This window comes from Barbus barbus, assembly GCF_936440315.1.
Source record: "Barbus barbus genome assembly, chromosome: 10".
NCBI classification, from domain to species: domain Eukaryota; kingdom Metazoa; phylum Chordata; class Actinopteri; order Cypriniformes; family Cyprinidae; genus Barbus; species Barbus barbus.
This window is the reverse complement of record NC_136738.1, coordinates 2191017-2213897: the sequence shown is the minus strand read 5'-3', so window position 1 is coordinate 2213897 and position 22881 is coordinate 2191017. Positions and strand designations below refer to the sequence as shown.

The following is a 22881-nucleotide window of genomic DNA, read 5'->3' as shown; positions in this document are numbered from 1 at the left end:
AATCATGGGTAATTTAGTAAAACAATGAGAGCTGGGTCTCGGCCAAGACACAAAGAATGACACTCCCAACCCAACAACCACTACCTTTCCCTCTTTGTGTCTTTTTTTGGGGGCAGATAACATCATGATCAGTGGCTGCTTACATTTCAACCAGCAATTACTTTACAATATATAGGGCTGGCGTTAAAAAAAAACAATCCTCGTGTGTCAGACACAATTTGTGAGCGTGCCCTAAAAAAATGCAGCAGATTCTGGGCCCGACTGACTGAATCTATGCAAGTAAAAAGTGGAAAATGTGTGTAAATGTGTTCCCTTAAACCTCCTTTGTGCGGAAACGGCATTTTTTCCTGAAAATATGGGGTACTGGTCATTATGCCAGTTCAAACAGTTACAGTAACCGAAGCGCAGTGCAACACTTGCTGGCAAACAGATCACAAAATAAACCTTAGAAAGTCAAAGGGCCAAACCAGTGACTGGCCACCAAACATTTGCAATCTTACCAGTCAGCAACAGAGAAAAGCCTCTGAAGCGGAAACTCAAACCACTGCGGCCAGACCTGCCCTCTCTCAGCAGCTCCCCACAAGCTATTTTATGAATGAGACATATGAAATACTCTGCAGCGAACACCAGAGATTCCTGTTACCTGATATAATGCTTAAACATCACTAGTTATTCAATACATTAGTGAGAATTCAAAGAGCCCGATTCATGAAACTTCAAGTATACAGTCAAACATTTGGAGACACTCATCCATTATTACTTCTTCCGCAGTTTTGAATAATAGTCATCAAAACTGTAAAATATACAAAAGACAAATACATGGAAATTAAATAAAACCAAAACCGATTTGAATGCATTCTACCAGCTTCATGAGTTGCATCCTGGGATGCTTTGTGAAGTTTCCATGCATGCTGGACACATACTAGCCTTCATTATACACCAACTCATCCATTTAATGGTGTGTCACTGACACCATTTATGCGTCAACAAATTCACCTTTAGCTCATAAAAAACATATTTAGTTGACTGGGCTACACATGTGCCCATAATGTTTGTTAACGGCCTCTTAATGTTACTAAAGCATTACGTTCACCATTTATCATGTGCTCCCAGCAACCAATGTGTCTATTATTCTATATCTATATTGGCCAGGACTCCCTGGAAGAAGAGATTTTGCATCTCAATCCTGGTAAAATAAATTATATATACCTATGGGACCAACAATAGGGGGCCTTAAAAAAGTTCAGGGTGCTACAGGATGAATCAAATGATTTTGCATTTGTATTTAATTTTGTAAATGTATTAAATTTTTATGTATTAAAATAAAGTTTACTTTAATACATAAAGATTGAATTATAAAGGATTAAAGAATTTTTTACATGTATTTAATTGTTATTTTATTAAATATTAATGAGATTACATGAGACCAGGGCTGTCCAAACTCAATCCTGGAGGGCCGGTGTCCTGCAGAGTTCAGCTCCAGCTTGCCTGAACACACCTGCATGGAAGCTTCCAGTAAGAGCTTGATTAGCTGCTTCAGGTGTGTTTAATTAGGGTTGGAGCTAAACTCTGCAGGACACCGGCCCTCCAGGATCGAGTCTGGACAGCCCTGCATTAGACAGATTAATTAAATTATTTAATTGTCATGAATTAAATAAAAATTATTTTCATGTATAAAAATAAAATGAGTTACGAAGGATGGATTGTCTACATTTTTCTGTATAAAAACAGTGTAACAATTAAATTGTTCAAAAACTTTAGTTTTCAGAAAATTAATTGTGGTTGATTAATCTCCCAGATTGTATTAAATGAGCAGGTTTGTCATAATTACTGTTCTAAATCATTTGACGTGTTGTAATGCAGTGAGCCTCACGAGCTTCTGTTGCATCTTAAAGACAGTGACATTATTTGGCTAATAACTTTGTCAATGGGTTAACTGTGAAACTTTTAGAAAGTTTCCTAAAGCGGATGCAACCCCCACAAACCACATGGACTGTGTGTTTACAAGTTACCACAGTGACTTCATATAAACATCAGGCCTCATATCAAATCAACTGCTTTAGACTGTAGATTTACCTGTGCAGACAGGTGAGCTGGGACTGAGCCTCTCCGGAGACAGTCTGTCATGTTCAGGGGTCTGGAGGGGTTTGGCCCTGTGCGACGAGGAGGAAGACGGAGAGGCTGATAAGTTAGAGGTAAGGGCTGAAGTGTCCGAGCTGCAGCTGATCTGCTGGGAGGGGCTCAGGTGCACACCTGTGTACGGTGATGATGGAGAGGGTGGCACAGGTACCTGCGCGTGGGACGCTCTGGGGTTTGACGCGTGCACAGCGATAATGGGACTAGTTCTCGATGAGGATGAAGATGCTGGAGATGAGGAGGGAGCGGCGATGAACTGTGAGCACGTCGCAGAGGAAGTGGCTGCAGAAACGTTTGAGGCACCGGAGGAGAGGGACCGCGTGGGGCTCCGGCTGTGGGTTCCGCTGCTGTGGCATTTACCGTTACCGGTGGAGGAGAGGACTGTCCGTGACTGTAGAGGGTGCTGTGTCTGCGTTTTCAGCTGGAAGGGCACCGTGGCTTTCATGGGCAGCAGGCGACCCAGTAAACCCACTCCAGCGGCGCTGATCCCCGGGGATGCGCTCGGGCTTCCCGCGGTCGCTCCGCTGCAGTTAGACGTCGGAGATCCGTTTTTGCGAACTCTTTGAGACATTTCGTTGACACAGAACTCGGCATAAACACTTTAATCGTACGTTTAAGGCTGTCTGAGGTGGTTAGTGCTCTTGTCACTCCATGAAAAGTGTGTTTTCTGCTCTCTGACCGGCGCAGCAGATCCGTCACGCGAGCTCCAGTAAACTGAGAGAGATCAGAGCCACTCGATCCGGAGCTCTGCCTCTTCCACTCTGATTGGCTGTGCGCTCAGCCCTCTCAACTTCTGATTGGCTGTGCGCTCAGCCCTCTCAACTTCTGATTGGCTAGGAAGTGGATTCTTTGATTCCGTAAAGTTGATTACAATGCACGCAGAGGAAAACTTTAGCAAAGACGATAGTTATGATTTTTACAGGAATTTGTATTTATCTTATGTGTGTGTGTGTGTGTGACCACTACTATTTGATACAATCGGTGTTTAAAAATACACTAAGGTCTATTATTCATGTATTTTCTGTCTCATAAATCATAGTCAGTGGTTACATTTGTGAAAAAACTAAAGTATGATAAATCGATATTCAATTATCATTCCCTTTTCCCACAACTTGTGAAAATAAGTTGTTACTTTGCATGTTTTCATTCAGCTTTCACTCTGTTCTGATCCTTTTGTTATTGTAAAGGCTACAGATCGTTTCTTTATGATGAGTAAGTCACACGTGCTCACTAATACCATGTTATTTATGTGTGTGTGTGTGTGTGTGTGTGTGTGTGTGTGTGTGTTTAGACACCAGATTAATTAGATAAAATCACTGTATGCGTGCACACAGCAAAGAAAGTTCAACTTTTATCTAAATGATTTGCACTGTTTTTTGAATGGAAACTGTCGCGGGGACACAGGCTTTTGGTCATTTACCTTTACCACCCTCATGTGGCCATTTAATAAAATTAAACTTTTATTTATTTTTACAGAGGAAGTGGTTTATAAACGATTCCAGAAGTGATACATTTTGTACCAGTTAAAAGGAAAGAAATAAGCAAACGTCATATACAGGTTTTCATTAATATAATCTTTAATAAACTGAGTAATGCAGGGTTGTACAGCAAGCTTTATTTTCTAAATGGCATTTTAAAACTTTTTTCTGAATAGACTAAAAGCATGAGTTATCATTTGTTCTTTTTCTCAAAGTGCTTACTTTACAAGCTGTAATAGAAAACATGTCAGTGTCTTTTTTAAACATCCATCTATGCAGGGGCCAAATGAAGACTTCAGATTCAAAATGAACTCAAAAGAGCAGCTTGTCAACACAGACCCTTCATTCATTCACTCATACACACCCTGAAATTCAGCTGATACTCATAGTTTGTTATAGGGGACACATTGTTAGCCATTTGTCATTTTGTAATGAGTTCCAATCAATGTAGGTTACAGTAACCGATTCATTTTAAACTCAACTTGGTTTAGTTAAAACATTCCTGCAACTCGACTGAATTAAAAAAGTCTGACTTCTCAAGGCCTGCTTCAAGAATAAACAAGGCATGTCGTATCTGTAAATGATTCGGTATTCAACAGCGTGCTGTAAAACTGGACAAAGGCTCTGGTGTAAACATCTTGCATTATTAACATGTAGCAGATGGACAGTCCTCCTCAACAAACTACACTTCCAATGACTTCAACAACGATTTAGCTTCAACGCTTTGGTCTAAATCATAAACGTTTGTTCATTTTAGTCAAATTAGCACTGGAGATTTGTTTTGACTCTTATTAGGCTATTATTCCTCCTTTCAGTTCACAATCTTCTCCAGCATTCACAGAACAGTCTGACGTTACTGTGTTTATCTTCAGATAAATCTCACAGTGATTTAGCGTTGTTCTTGGTCCCAAAGCAACAGATGAAGAGTCTGTATATGTGCATACAAATGGACCGTATATATATTTACACCACAGAGGATAACCTATATTACAAACATATACAAAGTCAGACTGAAGCGCTGATTGGTTCAGAAAAGAGGGCTTGAGAAACTAAACTGCACTGCATCCTCTTGTTTTCCGACAGTAAGAGCCAGTGGAAGGGAAAAATCAGATGACTTTTTGATAGTTCCCCGCTCTGGAATGGACAAAGTCCAAAGATAATGCTGGCTAGTGCCAAATCATGGTTAATCCCCACTCATGGAAAACGCATATAAACACAACAAGGGCTCTCTAATCAAACGTGTGCTATCTTCGTTTTTCCTGGTGTTTCAAGCAAAGCAGGGCCTTGCTATATGAGGGAATTTTCCTCATCACTATGTAATTATTTGAATGGCTCGTGTCCACAGTTTTCCACCAAAGGCAGCAGTTGTAGGATAAAAAACGAGGCCCATGTTATGGCTGGTAAAAACATCAACTGCTCTCAAAGTGTAGATGACTTCAAAATGAGAAGCGGCACTTAAACATTACTGTATTTCTAGTGGCACCAAAAAAAAAGGAAATCCCTCCTCGATTGTACGAAAAAACTACATGCATTTCTGATGTATTTGATTGAAAGTATCATTGAAATAAGATAAATTTACATGATTATAAACAACTTACCGATCCGATTTCATGAGAATAATAAACCCAGAGGATGAAGATGGCCCTGGGTACTACATAAATTAAACATTTAAAAAAATAAAGAGAAAAAAATAACTTCAGAAACAGCTAAAATGGATAAAATCACGATTTCTTATTGTACACCATCATGTCAGCTTATTTTAACAGAGGCTAAAACCAAACTAAAGTAGCTGTGAGCTTCAGTCTGTACATACTGTATATATTTTGTTCATGGCGTATGTACGTATATGCGTGTGTGTTTGCTTTCTGAAGCACATGGAGCAACATCCACTGTCCTGGCAGAGATGGGAAGTGGAAAGTATTGTTTGACTGATGCCTTTTCAGCAGTGATCCGAGGAGCTCAGTAAAGCAGAAGTAGACCCATACATACACTCTCACAGAGGTAAAACTGCACTGAGCATGTGCAGAGACGGACTTGATTATTCAGTGTCTTCAGAAAGCATGATTGCCAGCAAACAGTCCAGGTTGATGCCTGACTTGTAGTGTAACAGAAAAAACCTACTGTCCTCGTTGAAGCTTATGAGAAGTCGTCCCGTAATCAAAGCAAACACCCCAAGATTTTCTGTTTACTTCCCTTTTCAAGAGTGATGGGATTGGTGAAAAGGTGTCGGATTGTCATTTGCATGACGTTTCGATGCAGTCGGGGTGGCCGAATGGACACAGGATTGCCACTGCTAAGTGCAGTGCTTCAAGATATTAAACTAAAGACAAGAAACAAACAAAAGCGGCATAAAACACGTAGCAAAATGAAATTGTCTTATGGAGCACCTCAAAGCTAAAGTCTATTGCACATTTCAAAATATTATACAAAAAAAACCGAGTACACAGATACATACAACAAATATAAAACATGTGAATGTACTGTAGGTTAAACGGTATTAGAGTTGCAGTCAACCCTGTCTTTTTTTCTTTCTTTTCTTTAGATGCACATAATTTATTATGATTGTTAAATCAACACATTGTCATTTACGTTTTTCAGTTTTAAGACCAGTCTTGAACATGGTCGGAGGGTTTGTGATTAAGATTACTTACAAAAAAGTGCAACACATGAAAGAACAACCATACAAACGAAACAACAAGAACAAATGGAAGCATTTTATGCCAATGTTGCTGCATAGCTGGGTTCGGTTTAAAGCGATTTCTTCAAAACAAGTTAAGTGCTTGCCAAATTACGTCCCTTCAAGAGTCTGCTTTCCAAAAACGTTTTTGGAAGCACGTTCTTGGAGCATGATAGCATAGATGAACCCCCTCCTGTGTTCAAAGTCTGATCGGGGCTCGTCCTCGTGGAAAAGCGGAGATGCGAATTCACAGGCGGGTCATATCTGGCGGGTCGGAGGTTAGAGTGGCGGTCGCCGTTCCACCGCTGACCAGAAACACAGCGATGCTGGATTTTGATTGGCCAGAACTTGGGTGAGCACCTCCAGTCGCTGCCGTCCCCGTCTGCTGGCTGAGCCCGTTGTTATTCACCTCTCCATCCAGCGTTTCTGTAGAGACGACCCATGTAGAAGGACGCCACCTTTTCAAAGAATAAGGGGTCTTCACACGCTTCTTAATCTTGTCGGCCGATCCGGCTTTTCCCTCTTGTGACTCGACCTCATCTAAAACAGAAAAGGAGGTCACGTTTTAACAAACATCCTTGATACGACAATGAAAAACAGTTGTGTGTGTTGCAATGTGTCTATTGGGAACACTAGCAGAGCTGCTCCAAACATCCCGCCCTGTGAAGCACAAGAGAGTAGTGTTTCAGCACACTTAAATTTGCGGTTGACCTTTCCCACACTAACTCTCTCAGTGTGCGCTCCAGTCTGAATCACCGGGTTCGAGCGGTTCATGTCTCCGCGTGCGCAATGTAAACACGTGGACAGTGTGACTCTCGTTTTTTTTCGTCTTCCAGTTTAGCGTCTACTCCAGGGATAACAGAGTCGGACGCTCGCTTCTGTCTGTTAGCATCACTCTTTATCGCCGCTGCCAACTGAGGCCAAACGTTTTCTGGATTCTTATCAATCCAGTGGAATTTCCTTCCTTCTCAACATCTAAACACTCCACCACAAAGAGCAGGAAAGTGGGAGAGAAAGCATGACTAGCCACTCATCCTTTTTTCTACAAAATGTTTAACTTTTGAGGAGGTGTGCTGTTGATTATCTGGGCAAAGCAGGCTATAGTGAGCTCAGATGGGAAAACAGCCTGGCGTCCTTTTTTGGGTGGTTATTGTTTGCAGCCAGCCTAACGCACACACCGGCTCCTCCACCCTGCTCCTGGGGACGCTGTTCATCAGGGATGGTCTGAGACGCTCTCCAAACTCATAACAGCACAGGTCGGCTGGTACAGGCATACCAATGGCGATTTACTTATTTCACTGGAAATACAGCTTTCCATAAAATAACACTTCATCTATGCTCAACTAATCTATATTACATTTAATTAATGGTGAATTTCAATAATTTAGCACGTAAAAGGAAAACTTGCAATATCACTAATTGTTCAAATTAATATGTTCTGATTGAACCTATATGAACAGCAGGATTACATTAAGGCATTGTTCAATAATTGGGGTCAGTAAAATTTCTAAAGAAATTAATACTTTTATTTAAAAAACATGCATTAAATTGATCAAAAGAGACATTAAAAATTGAACTGTTCAACATTGTTTGTTAAATTGTAACAATAGTTCAAAATATGTGTTTGATAAAATAAATGTTTGGGTCAGCAAGGTGTTTTAATGTTACTATCTTATGCTCATTAAACTGCACTGCATCATTACTCCAGTCTTCAGCGTCACATGATCCTTCAGAAATCATTCGAATTTGGTGCTAAAGAAAGATTTATTATTATTATCGATGTTGAAAACAGTTGTGCTGCATCATATTTTTGTGAAAACTTTTTTGTTTTTCAGAATTCTTTTGATGAACAAAGTTCTGAAGAACAGCAATTTATTTGAAATAAAAATGTGACCCTGGAGCACAAAACCAGTCATAAGTAGCATGGGTATAGCACGATTTTTCTTTTATGCCAAAAATCTTTAGGATATTAAGTAAAAATCATGTTCCATGAAGATATTTTGTAAATGTCCTACTGTAAACATATCATAACTTAATTTTTGATTAGTAATATGCATCGCTAAGAACTTCATTTGAACAACTTTAAAGGAGATTTTCTCAATATTTGGATTTTTTTGCACCCTCAGATTCCAGATTTTCAAATAGTTGTATCTCAGCCAAATATTGTCCTATCATAAACCATACATCAATAAAAAGCATATTTATTCAGCTATGAGATGTATAAATATCAATGTCAAATTGACCCCTATGACTGGTTTTGTGGTCCAGGGTCATATATTTTTTGTGAAGTAATAAATGTCTTTACTGTACCTTTGATCAATTTAATGCATCCTTGCTGAATATTTTGGAACAGCATTTGCATTGGAGAGCACCTATGACACCTTATAATGTTATCTAGGCATTTCTTGCATTCCAAAACCTATTGACTTCAGGTCCAAACTAAAACTGATCTTACCCAGAAGAGAAGAATCCTGGGAAGTTGCTGACAGGTCCAGTGAGTTTGGCCGCTCGGGTCTCCTGGGCTTATGCTGTCTCAGAGGAACCCCATCATCCCTTGCATCTGGTGCCCCCGGAGGGCAGGTTGATGTCTCCATCTGGGCGTCTACACGAGGGAAGTTACGAATCGTGGCGGTTGTGTGGATGTTGCTGTTGTTGTTATTGGAGTTGGTGCAACCGGAGTGATCGCGTGCCGCTGGCTGCTCTCTCCTCAACAGAGGCTCATGTTCATCGGGACTGGAGTTGATGTTGATGTTGAGGCGGCTGTCTTCTCCACTCAGCTGGCTCTGGAGTAGAGGTGCGGCACCGTCACCTTGCGGCCCGACTGGGTTGGTGTTCCCAAACGCATCAGAGGAGCCGGCGCCACTGCCCCCACCATATCCATTAACAACGACCACTCCAACACCGCTACGGACAGTGGGCCCGTTGTTAGTGACAGTGGCCAAGTGTGGCTCGACTGTCACTACAGTGTTCATCTTGGCTACGCCCGTCTCCACCTGCTTCAGGTTGGACTTGTGCTTGCCAAACTTCAACCGTGACGACGAGGACTCCCTGCCAGAGTTTTTGGTGTTGAGGGGCAAGCTGGTGGGCCGCTTGGGCAGATTCTGCTGTTTGGGAAGAGGGAACATGGCTGTAGGAGTGTCGCCCATTCCACTGCCACCCACCCCGAAATCGGCCTGGCTGCCAGTTGCTGATCCTCCAGTCACTTCTGCGGCGAGTTTGATCAGCGGGTACAAGAGGCTGGAGCTGCCTGAGCTGAGCGGGTCAGGAGCGCTGAACTGCTTCTGCGAATGCTCCATCAGGTTCTCATCAGAGCTTTCTTTCAGGTTCTTGTCCACCTCCTTGGGGTCCAGTTTGGTGGTCTCCAGGTCCTCTTCTGTGAGCTGAAGGCACACTGGTACACTTCCCCCGGCTCCGGCTTCCTCCGAGTGGCCTGACTCAGAGATGGTGGTCATGATGGTGCTGGGCGTGAGGCCTGTTGTAGTGGTTGTGGCGGACAGACTCGTGCCGCTGGTCTCTGGACTTGGCAGCCGAGCTTGAGCCTGAGCCTGCTGTCTTTCGTAGTTGATAGAGTTTCTGTTCTTCTCTCCTGTCACTGCCACACCACCGCTAACGCCCATGCCACCCACAGAAGATGTGCCAGACGTGGAGACGTCGCCTGGGAGGTTCTTCACCATGCCCTCATGATCCTCGATGTAAGAGGATGAAGAGTAATCTGGATAAGAGCCCACCTTGGGAGTCCTGCGACTGTGGGTGAGATTCCTACAAGAACAGAGAGAGAACAGGGGTCAAAATGGAGAACAGATGGTCCATTTAATTAAAGGTCCTGTAAATATGAGAAAATGTACAGGTCATTATCACAAAATAAACCCAGAGTGACCCTAAAGGGGTTTATTATGTTATATTTGCTGGCTGACATTACATTATCCCCTCTTAGTACATGGCTATTAACCAAATAAAAATGTTTTTTTTTTTATATAACAGCATAATTTGTAAAATGCAATATAATATTCTAATAATGTTTATGTCTTACATATACCCTAAAGAATAAATGACCCTTATTATGTCATATTCTGTATATTATTATTTATTATATTATTTTGCAAAAATAAAAATAAAAAAAGAAGTCTGGCTGACAGCAAATTTTCCCACTTATTATACCCAGCTACATTATCTATGAATTATAATATGTATAAAAAAAATAAAAATATATATATTATAAATATTTTTAATATTTTACGAATTGTTTATAGCTTACATATAACCTAAAGAATTAATTATTTTGTATATTAATACAAACCTTATTTTGTATATTAATATTTGTGATATTATTTTGTAAAAAAGAAAAATATCAGTAAACATTACAGTACATTTTACTTATTATATACATTATGAATTATAATGTATATTTATTTAAAAATAATAAAATATATAAACAATTTTCGATTTTTTTTTTTTGGTACTTCACATTTATTGGTTTAAAGATTTTGCTGTGAGTAATATATTTTCAGTACACCTAATTCAGTAAAATATGTAAGACATCAGGCAAAGTTTCAATGATAATTTTTTTACACATCCTTTACATTATTTAGAAAAGGCTGAGAGTATGGCAAAATAAATAAATAAATAAAATGACAAAAAGCCCAGTCAAGAGCAATTAAGTGTGTAATAAGCACAAGTCCCCCTCATTTATTCATGAGCCGGTCAGGAGTGACTGTGAGTGTGTGAGGTGTGGTCAGACCTCTCGTTCTGCAGCGCTGTGCTCATGGGATTGATGGTGGGGCTGACGGGTTTGTTTCTTTCCCAGATCAGCAGCAGCTCTGCCATACGCTCTTCTGCACACTGCGCTGTCAGACGAGCCTCTGCATCCTGATCCCAGCAATCCTCCATAGTCTCCTTCAGAGAGCGCACGGCCTGGGAGCGAGGAGAGTGAATGTGTCAAAAACACATAGATAATAAATTACTGCCATTACGTTTGTGGGTGGTTGCCACTACACATGTGCTCACCATGTTCGATTTCATCATGTTTGAATCACTTGAGATTCTGTTTTAAACACACCGAAAAGACCAGCATATAATGTGTGCTAATGTGCTGGTGTCTCCAACAGGATGGTTAACTAGCCTAACCAGTAAACTTCCTAGGTTGACCAGGTTCATCAAATTAAACTAACAGCTTGGTCGGCTAGTATCAACCGGCTCTGACGTCATGGTCGGAGAGAGTGAAAATGCACAGAATGTAAGAAGTCTTCTATGTTGTTCCACTGTTATATGATTTGGATAACAGAGCAACAAAAAGAACTGTATTAACTGAAGTGAATGAAGAGCTGGGAAAGAGCTTCAGCTGATAATCTGACCACTTCCTGTCACAAGAACAGAATGAGATTGTCTCACTGACTCACCAGGCTGTTCTCCTTCCAGGCTTCTGGAAACTTGGGTCTCTGTTTCTCTCTGGACACCAGCACCTGCATGTCCTCAAAGGAGGGGTGGTTCCCTGCCTCGGCCTGGAAGGCCATCTGGTAATCTGGCACTGCCTCCCCTTCAAAAAAACAAAAGAAAGTCAGTCAGTAGAGGCTTGCACTCACCAGAATTAACTGAAAAATACTCAATGAGATGAGGCACACTCATATTTCATGAACATAACGAACAGGATACAACACAGGCTTTGTTGTAACCCAATGGTGTAGGAGGCTAGTGGTTATGGACCTAAGGGACTGAGAGCCTAGGGATGGGTCAAGATTCTCAACAAGATACCCACCAACCAGATGGACAATTTGTTGGAGAGGGATGAAGTAAGAACTATTTAAAAGTGTTTTATTTTTTCAAATATTACTATAATTTTTAAATATTATTATATTATTTTGAAATCAAATATTAAAAAGACATTAAAAAGGGTTTAGTATCTTTTTCAGACATTCTTATTTACAAAACAATTAGTTATTAAGACTATGATTTTGTCTTAACCTAATTTTAACACCCCTGAAACTCCCTGACGTTACATGCTGCAGCCCGTTCTGCTTAGCCAGCAGTATAATTCATCCTTGCTGCTGTTTGTGCAGAGCTCCGGTCCTCACCTGGAAAAAGGTCAGTGCATCTCATGAAGGTCTCCCAGTAGATGAGGCCGATGGCGTACATGTCCACCTGTTTCAAAGCCGACTCGCAGTCCCTGAGGTTCACCGCTCCCTCCAGCACTTCCGGCGCCATGTAGCGGATTGTGCCCACCTAGACAGCAGAGCAGTACAGGTGTGAGGGGAAGCAGGCACTTATGGTGGGGTCTGGATCAGCAATTCAGGACACCTCCAACTACCAACATGACCATAACTGGGTCATGTGCGCTAACAAATAACTGGGTCATGTGCGCTAACAATAATATTCCAGTCAAGGAAGTGCTTATGGGCTGACCTCACTGATGGCGGCGTTCTCCTCTTCACCGGGCCGTACGAGGCGATTTCCCGTCAGTTTCATGGACAGGCCAAAGTCACTGATCACACACGTGCCATCGTTCTTCACCAGAACATTACGGCTGTTTAGATCCCGGTGTGAAATGGCAGGTTTATACAAATCTGTAACAGAAAGATCATGTTAAAAGAGTTTTGAGTCACAGACAGTTAACCTAAAGACTGGATGTTGAAAATTCAGCTTTGCCATCACAGAAACATATTAAAATAGATTAAAATAGAAAGCCTTTATTATGAATTGTAATAATATTTCACTGTTTTTACTGTATTTTTGATCAAACGCAGCCTTAGATTAAAGTTGCAAAGTTTTTTTTTTTTATATTTTGTAAATTAGTCTCTTAGGGTCACTAAAATCATTAAAAAGTCTTTCCAACACCAAACGTTAAAATGGTATTTTATGCATATAGACTAGTTGTTAGTGGACAAATTAAGTTAGTGAATTTTAAAAGTGATTTAACTCATAAGTGACCACAAAACCAGTCATAACGGTCAATTTTTAAATAAATAAGCTTTCCATTGATGTATGGTTGGTAAGGACATGACAATATCTGGTCGAGATACTATTTGAAAATCTGGAATCTGAGGGTGCAAAAAAAAAAAAAAAAATCTAAATATTGAGAAAATCCCCTTTAAAGTTGTCCAAATGAAGTCCTTAGCCATGCATATTACTAATCAAAAATTAAGTTTTGATATATTTACTGTAGGAAATTTACAAAATACTTTCATGAGACATGATCTTTACTTAATATCCTAATGATTTTTGGCATAAAAGAAAAATCGATCATTTTGACCCATACAATGCTATCGCGACAAATATACCTGTGTGTGACTTCCGACTGGTTTTGTGCTCCAGGGTCACATATTGTTTTTGAGAAGTCTTTACAAACTGCTTGCACAACACAGCCGGCAGAGGGCGCTGAGAGAAGCACATGATGTTTCAGGATGAATGCCCTCTCTCCCAGTCCTTCCCCCATCCTCCGCACACATGCTGCCTGTCTGGCTCTAAAGTTCAGCCAGTAATGAGGCCAGCGGCTGAGCAATCTGAAGCACGACTGTACGGAGATCAGCTCGTAATGACGACATACGCAGAAAGCTGGTGAACGGCTGCTCTGAGAACAGTTCGTAATGAGGGTAGGGTCAGAGACAGCCAAGTGGGAAATGAACTTGAGGTCTGATGAGCTGCAGATTGTCTACAGAGCTCTGGCGACGCTCCAGCAGCACCCAGAGAAACATGAGGAGCGCGACACACAAATTAGCCAAGTGTTATCTCTTTTGCACAGCACGCTGGCCCTTTAAGGCCAAGCCAAAGACTCAATTAGACCAAAAAGTAAAACACTGATCACTTTGTTTTCATGCTGAAATGAAAACCAGTTTCTGTGGAAAACGTCTCGGGTAACCGACCGTCATATTTCAAACTTTTCAAATTTTTTAATTTATGAAGCTTTTTCCAGCCAAGAAGCTCCAGCGACACGGCATTCTTAACTACACGCCGTCGCTCTGTTAAACACAAAGACACATCGTAAAAAATGAATAGTGTCTCATTCATCTTACAGAAAACATTCTGTCTGACCCAGATGTGCAGATTAGAGAAGGCAGCTTCTACAGTATGTGACGCAGCAGAGCAGTCAACTGGCTCTTCGGGTGGATTCGCACAGCTTTTTTTAACCCATGTGGTTAGACACACATTCCTGCTGAGCTATGGAGGCATAAGGCAGCTGAAAGCATAAGAGTGTTGTGTCTCTAGCACTCAAGAACCATTCACTGAAGAAACAAGTGGAAGAAAGCACATACAGAACGTTCACCTTGCTCGAGACTGTATTCAGCCTCTATTTTTCTTCTGTGTGACTTTGTTGAAATGCGTGTCATATATCTTATGAACACATCTGAGCCTCCAGGGTATGTTATGAGTTATATCTCCCACCAGACCTCTGCTAAATTATATGCCGATCAGACTCACAGCAAACTCTGTTGACACCAAAATGGAAAGATAACTACTTGCTTCTTATTTGAAGTCAGACATCAAACAGCTTTTAACGGAATTCTGAATAGCGATGAATCTGTGATCATCTTTAAAGTCTCCTAGCGGTCAGATGACTCATGTTCATTTGTTCAAACTGGTACCAAACTTAAAAGGCTTGTGTTAGGATTTATTTCTCCCATGAGACTTTGCTAATTAATATGCCCATCACACCTGTGGTGAATCAGCCACCACTAGCAGAATGTGCAATGTTCTTGGATTGATATCTTATATACGCTACTGTTGAAAGGTTTGAGGCAAGTTTTTTTGTTTTTGAAAGAAGTCTCTTTTATGCACTAAGGCTGCATTTATTTGATCAAAAATGCAATAAAATTGTAATATTGTTAAATGTTATTACTATTTTAATATACTTTAAAATGTAATTTAGGTAACACTTTATTTTAGGGTCTCTATACTAGTTGCTTATTAGCATGCATATTACTAGAATATTAGCCATTTATTAGTACTAATTAAGCACGTTAATGTCTTATTCTACATCCTTAATCCTACCCGATACTTAAACTTAACAACTAACTTACTAACTATTAATAAGCAGCAAATTAGGAATTTATTGACGTGTGAATAAGTGTTCCCGTAATTTATTCCTATGATGACAAAGCTGAATTTTCAGCATCATAATCCAGTCTTCAGTGTCACAGGATCCTTCAGAAGTCATTCTAATATGCTGATATTTTTGGAAACCATTTTTTCAGGATTCTTGATGAACAGAAAGGTAAAAACATTTACATTTATTAATTTATCTGACACTTTTATCCAAAGCGACTTACAAATTAATGATTTACAAAACTGCATTTATTTGAAAGAAATATTTGTAATAAATACTTATATTTTTTAGTAAGTATATAATACTTATATACTTATATTTTAGACCACTCTCTTAGAATTTTAGTAGGATACACTCAGTTTGGATTTTGTATTCATTTTTTATCTTTTCCTTTAATTTTAATATTTCATTTTTCTCATCTGTAATTATCACTGTAATTTTTTTTTAAATAAACTGCAATTTTACGGAAAGACGTCGTCTGGCTGGATCTCTCCCTGCATGACTGCTGAATAAAAGTAAAATAAATAAAAGTAATACAATTCTTACTGAATTCTCTTGAAGGGTAGTGTGTTTTGTTTTACTCAATTAATTCCCAATAGATAAAATCAGTCACACTTTAGTATCAGGACTAGTTCTCACTATTAACTAGTTGTTTGTCTATAACTAACATATTGGCTGTGTATTAGTACTCATAAATCACATTCTTCATAACCATATATCATATCCCTAATCCTATCCAATACCTAAACTTAACAACTACCTTATTAAGTATTAATACGCAGCTAATTAGGGCGAAAGATATACCTAATTGTTTGTTAATAGTGAGAATTGGACCGTAAAATAAGTCTAGTTACACACTGCATTTTGTCTCATTAAATACAATATCTTGTTTCACAAAATGACCCAATTAAACCTCTAAACACATATCAGTTATCAAGCAACAAGGCTTCATTCCTTCGAATGGGCAGCCAAATATACCTTGAGCTGGTGAAAAACAAAGACAGAGCTAGAGAGTGAAGGATGTGTGTGTGCACAGATGCAGAGGTGACCCTCACCTCCTCTCAGCAGCTCGGTGTGCAGGTAGGCCAGTCCTCTCGTCACCGAATGTGCCAGACGACAGCAGCTCACCCAGTCCAGCGTGTGCAGACTCAGGTAGCGACACAGAGAGCCCTACAAACAGACACAGTACAGATAAACTAGCACACACACACACACAGCCTGTAACTGCTCAAACACACCACTAGAAGGGTCATAAAAGAACACAGACATGGCAGTTATCGCAGAAGCAGTAAAATCTCGCTTGTAGAAGACAAGAATTGTGCTTTTAACACTGCATTTTTTCCCCACACAACTCATTGCTTTTACATCAGCATTTCAAATCTCTGCAGAGAAGATATGAAGCTTATGCAGCTCTTGAATAATGAATTGGAGCTTCAACAAAGTTGTAATGTAAAGCTGCCTGCAACTAATTATTGCCTCTGGGGTATTTAGGCAATGCAATTAAAACTACTAGCATCAACAAACAGTGCTGTACATAACAGAGAATTCTTTTCCCGCACTAAACTACTGAAGTAATACTGTAGATTAGATTTAATTAGTTCAACAGGAAGCTTTTGTACATTCAGTACATGCAGTGCTGTAGAGAGGCGGATGTAATTATGTGTGTTGTATAAATATCAATAACTGTCATACTGTGAGCCAATTCAAAAGGTGGGGCAAATAGTTGCTTATTAGTTAACTGTCACTGTGGCATGCTGCGTTTAATATTGAATTGTAATCTCACTAAGGTCACTGTCCTGATGGCAAGCTCTTGAAATAATGCGACAAAGGACTGAAAAAATAAATAAAAAATAAATTATATTATATTATATATACACATATTGTGGCTGATACGACTGATGATTACAGAATTAAATTTTGGTTTACTCTTGTTGCATTGAAATTATATTTGCAACATTTTTTTTTTGCACTTATAGATATCATAGATGTGTTTGTTGATGATTATTAGTTATTAGTCTAGAATACAGGTGTTGTTGCATTTCTAATTTCTAAACTAAAGAACCTGGCATGCAGTTGTCCTGCACAAAACAAATATTTAAATGTAAATAAGATAATAAAACATAAGATTAGAAAAGTAAAACAGATCAATCGTTTTATACAATTAACAAAATAAGGTAATTAAATATGGTTACAAATAAACTAAAATCAACAATAAATGTATTTTTAAATTGAATATTATAATATAGTTATAAATTATTATTTTTTTGTAAAATAAAATAAAAAAGAGTCATATATGGTAATATTGTAACATGGTTACAATATAACAGATAAATAAGATAGTATTATGATTTGGTTACAATATAAGTAAAACAGAAAACAAATATTTTTTATAAAATCAACAAAATAAAATACAACTAAAACTAAAATCAACAAATATTTTAAAAAAATTTAATATTATGATATAGTATATAATTATAATAGTATATAATGCTATTATTACTATTAAATAGTATATCATTCTAATATAAATTAAACAACAGTATTTTTGATAAAATATATATTTTTTGTAAAATAAAACAAAAAAAGATTAACATAAGGTTATATTATAATATGGTTACAATATAACTAAAATCAATAAATATTTATATAAAATAAAAAATTAAGAATAAACAATTACCCTAATAATTGAGAAATGTATTAATTATGCAGCCTTGCAGTGCATGTTGATAATAGCGAATTTGCTCTGCACCGATAACAAGACCGATAAAGAGATTTTTGACCTGTCATCTAATGGAGGGGTGCAAGAGAAAACTAACAGACTGCAGGGCGCTCTGGGTAGAGGAACGATTATCTACCTGTAAGTGTACATCAGAGCCATAAAAGCCAATCGCTTTCCCTCAAGCCCTGCCGGAGTCTTCATGTTACCATAGCGACAGGGAAAATGATGCTATCTCCGGACACTGGTCCAGGCTTACCGTCTTTGTAACGACATGTGACAGACAGAACACTGACTGATACAGACACACACTTTGCTCCAAAACCTACTGTGCAGCTTTGCTGTCTACTGCCCACATAGGCAGCATATCCTAACTGACATGGAACCCTATGAGGGATGTTTCAGAGCTCTTTTTAGGAACATGTGCCACACAAAACAGCAAAAACGGCTTATCTTGTTAAGTGCATGGTAGAATTGACTCATAACTGATTTCACTGAAGTCTGACTAACATGTTGCTAAGCAAGCAAAGTTCAATTAGCTTTTCTATTCATGCTACAAATGACATTCTATTGTATGATTTATTTATGCTAAAACCTCACGAGTTATATACAAAAACATTCAGTTATGTCTGTGAAGGTAAAAAGCTGGTAAAGAAAATGCATGTTTGTATTATATCTGTGTAGCAGCAGCGTAATATACAGTAATTAAATAATTAAATGCACTTGTCTCCTCTGAGGCTGGGACTCTAAATAGTGTTCTGTGCTCATCAGTGCAGCCAAAGAACAGTTTCGACATGAAAAAAACAAAAATGACTAGGTTAATCTTTTTCATGTTTCCTGGGTCAGTAGATGCACCGGGGACCCGATTATAACTCTTAAATATGTAAAAAGTCAACTTTCATATGTCTCCTTTAACTAAACTAACTAAAGCCAGTAATGATATCCTGCAGGAAGTTATGTTATTTTTAGAGGGAAAACAAGTAAATGATTGGCTGGATTCTGTTAATTATTAGTTGGTTTGTCTCACTCTAAAAAATAACTTCATGTTGAAACCCTCAAGTTAGCTAACTCCCAATCACTCCTTAAACAGTGAGTGTGAAAGTCTGGTATACGCTTTTATAGCAATTGAATTCCTTAAATTACAACTCAGACATAATCATTTTAAGTCAAAAGGTACAGCATACATGGAATAATCCAGAAAGTTCTTCGATCCAGCCTAAAGCAAACCATCAATTCATGTCTAAATAGGAAGCGAACATTCACCTACAAGGGTTCTTCTTCCTGTACTTTGGCTTTAGGCTATGAGTTCATTATATAATTCATACATCAGAAGTGAAACAGGGAAAGAGCAAACACAGCGATGTCTCAACAGAGCGGTCTGTCTGTCTGCAGCCAGACACAATAAAGGTGTGTCTCATTCCTCACTGCCATTCAAAAGGCCCAGGCGGGTAGAACAGGGCCGCTCACAGACAAACCTGCGAGTTACAACATGTCAGACAGGAATGCACAGGAAAACATGTTGCAAAGAATGCTGGGCTATTATCATTGTGCATGTTTTGTGTGAGTTCTGAAAGCTGCGGGGGGAATGACTAAGATTGAATTGTGTCCATTGATAAGTCTGTTTATTTGCATGTGGTTTGCCTTGTTTTAGCACCCGATTAAAGGAATTACGCAAATTAGATAGCATAAACATGCCTAAATAAGACCGATAATGGCACAAAACGGCCTTTGTTTTAAATGAAATTTGCAACTTCGTAATTTCTCAACTTGAAGGCTGGTTCTGAGTGCGAGGTTGTCAAGGATGCAACAGACTACTGCAATCTGACATGCTTTACATTCCCAGTAAAGTATCGCTTCACACCAATGCAATCCAGACAACCATATTGACCATTTAAAAAGCTGAAAGTGCACTCAACTTTGCATATATGCGTGGTTATGTATAACACTCATTTGATGAGTAATATTCATGTGTAACTGTTGCTGTGGTCAATAAAAATGTAAATAAATATCTTAAGTAAAATGCATTTTACTGCTTTTTCCCCAGGTCATTTTAATGCAGTGTTAGGAAGTTTTCTAAAGAAGAATCATGCTATACTTTACAAAGAAAGGAAGCATGTTTGTGTTTAAAAAAAAAGCGACAATGACTTAATTTAAATACAGTGCTATAAAGTGCTGCAGGAATGAGTCCTAAAACCCAAAACCAAGTTAGCATTTTTGAACTTCCAGTTCCATCATCCTGAAGTCAACGTTTTAATGTTAACACAAGCATAATATATTTTCATGTTTTGTTGCATGACATAAAATACATTAGCAATATCTCACTTGTGATTTTTAAAAGCTTTTACATGTTGTAAACGCCAGTTGCTAACAATAAACTATTCTAACTCAAACTATGCAATATATGGCCTAACTTAAGCTTTTTACTTTGTATTGTATTTTGCAATTGTATTTAGGCTTCAAAATTCATAGTTGAGTTCATTTGTGAAAATTAGGGATGCACAATATTTAATCGCACCGATAAATTATCGACCGATATGAGAGAAAATGACGTCATTTTTATTGCTCCGATTAAAATATATTAAATCCGATAACTAGATCCGATAAAGTATGCTTGCTGGTAAATCAATCAATCAGTCTGATTTATCTGAGATTCATCTTCTATCCGAGTGCAAGTGATTGCAGCTTTAAACTGCAGTGACTCTCAGCATGTGTTGTGCTCATTTTGTCATCATTTGCGAACATGTCTTCGCCGGTCTGGAAGTTTTTAATCGGTGGCAGAGGAGGACAATGCCATTGCTATTTCCAACGCGTGTTCAGCAAGGATTCCGAAAGGAGGAAAAAAGGCATCAAGTAGGGTTGTGACAGTGAGGAAATTTTCCCACTGGTTAATCGACGTGTGTCAACACCTTACCGGTATCAACCTCGGTGGATGGGGGGTGGACGTCATTTGAGTCTTCTCTCTTTTCCTCGTTTTCCTTCGGTTTTAAATATCTTGTAAGCTCTGTTCGCGTTTTATTTTCACTTTCAAATTAGTGGCAATTCGGCGTCAAGCAGCTGTTTGTTTTTAGTTGGCTTGAGTTTTCTCACTTTCCTTTGCTTAAATAGCTTGTAAAAGCACCGTGCGTATTTTATTTTCACTTTTAAATTAACAGCAATTCGGCATCAATTGCTTGAATTCAATTCAAGCAACAACAAAATACAACACAGAACATATAGCTAACTTTTATTAACAAAACGAATAAAAATGCGCCATGCTATATGCCTAATATAAAATAACAGATAACTTGCAAATTTTAAATATGCATGGTAGGCCTATACAAAACTGAAAATCAGTAAAAATTATAAAACGTAGAACATTTATTAGTGAGATGGGAAGTTTTGAGGCACGGACTGCATACACCTTGATGTAAAATAATGGGAAAAATATCACAGTTTAAATAAAATAAAAATCTGCAAATACTGTGGAACCAAATAGGCTAAATGAGAAACGAATGTTTAAAAAATAAATAAATAAATAGAGTCCTTCCAATATCACCTTAGATAAATGGCAGGTCAACAGGCTTTTCAAAATCCAAAAATATTTTTAAAACAGGCGCTTTTACATTTCGTTTTGAAACTGTTCTGTCATCGTCTTGTCTTTTTCACCTCACTCTTGTCAGTCAGCTCGACTCAACTCTCCTCAGATGATAAATTAAATCTGATCTGTGATGCGCGACTGCCGTTCGTTCACAAAAATGAACCGAAATACATGCCTTACAGACATGATAAATATATCTAAAGAAAGATTTAAATTGCCACTTAACAAAATAAATAAAAACGAAAACTATTTAATACAAACGTTATCCGTGAAGATGCACTTTTCTCTAAAGGCGCGTCTAACGAGGAGATGGCGAATCCTTACTATTTCCCGTGGACACATTCATGGTAATTACTTTTGCTGGGGCTTTTGCTTTATTGTGTGTATTTGAAGCAGAACTCTTCATCTGTGCTGACGGCTCGCTGCTGCTGCGGGACACTAAACACCGTCGAGTCACTCTTGACAGTCGCGGCAGCACGGACTCATGTTGTTTCCACCAGCGCGGCAATTTGTTTTCATCAATAATTGATGGATGTCTAAAATCTAAAGATAAGGAGAAGCCTAAAACAGGCCCGAGGCCCAGCCCGCATCTGAACTATGACGTGAATACTGGCCCGAAGCCCGGCCCTAGGGACATAAAAAAGTAGGAGCCAGACTTGAAATTAAATTTAAAATAATAATAATAATAATAATAATAATTGGGGGCTAAAAGTGTGTTGTAATGCAAGGGTTACTGAACATGTACAGAGTAAAATATTACTGAAAATTGATTAGTAATGCCTTACACTACTGCGTTACAGCAAAAAGTAATACGTTACTGTAATGCATTACTTTTGTAACGCCTTACTCCCAACACTGCTTAAAGACTATAACTTTCTCATCCTCGTGCACTAAAAACGTTGAATAGATGCATTTCTTTATGCATGAAATATTTGAATATAAATTTGCTGTTAATGAGTTGTTAATTGCAGATAAACCATAGTTCTGTCATAATTTTGTTAAACCATTTCTGTTACAAAGTATTGTGGTGCCTTACACAAAAAATAAAACACATTTGAAGAGTCAGGAATGATGTTTGCTATAGTTAGGCCAGAGCTACTAAAATATCAGTTTAATCAGTGAATCTTAGATTTTGTATTCTCCTGGGTGCACAAACTGCAGATTATATGAAAATTATAATATAAAAATATGAATTTATCGGTATCGGTCATGAGAAGGACTTAATTATCGGTTATAGGTATCGGTTACAATTTTTGCATCCCT

At 38.6% G+C, this 22881-nt stretch overlaps 2 protein-coding genes across 3 annotated transcripts in view; both read right to left on the bottom strand.

The window, feature by feature from the left end:
- fam117bb (family with sequence similarity 117 member Bb) overlaps window positions 1-2899 on the bottom strand; it is a 36194-nt gene extending 33295 nt beyond the window's left edge. Inside the window, exon 1 of one of the 2 annotated variants that reach the window (XM_079426984.1) lies at window positions 2077-2899. In XM_079426984.1, the coding sequence (XP_079283110.1) occupies window positions 2077-2707 (631 nt within the window). In that variant the 5' untranslated portion in view covers window positions 2708-2899. The remainder of the gene's footprint in view (window positions 1-2076) is intronic. The other variant, XM_079426985.1, reaches the window with a different exon arrangement.
- Window positions 2900-3690: 791 nt separating this feature from the next.
- The window catches only part of bmpr2b (bone morphogenetic protein receptor, type II b (serine/threonine kinase)), a 74110-nt gene continuing 54919 nt past the window's right edge, over window positions 3691-22881 (bottom strand). Inside the window, exons 7-13 of the mRNA XM_079427168.1 lie at window positions 16381-16495; window positions 12688-12848; window positions 12360-12507; window positions 11688-11824; window positions 11030-11202; window positions 8747-10050; window positions 3691-6831 (exon numbers count right to left, since the gene is read on the bottom strand). Coding sequence (XP_079283294.1) covers window positions 6539-6831; window positions 8747-10050; window positions 11030-11202; window positions 11688-11824; window positions 12360-12507; window positions 12688-12848; window positions 16381-16495 — 2331 coding nt within the window. The 3' untranslated portion in view covers window positions 3691-6538. The remainder of the gene's footprint in view (window positions 6832-8746; window positions 10051-11029; window positions 11203-11687; window positions 11825-12359; window positions 12508-12687; window positions 12849-16380; window positions 16496-22881) is intronic.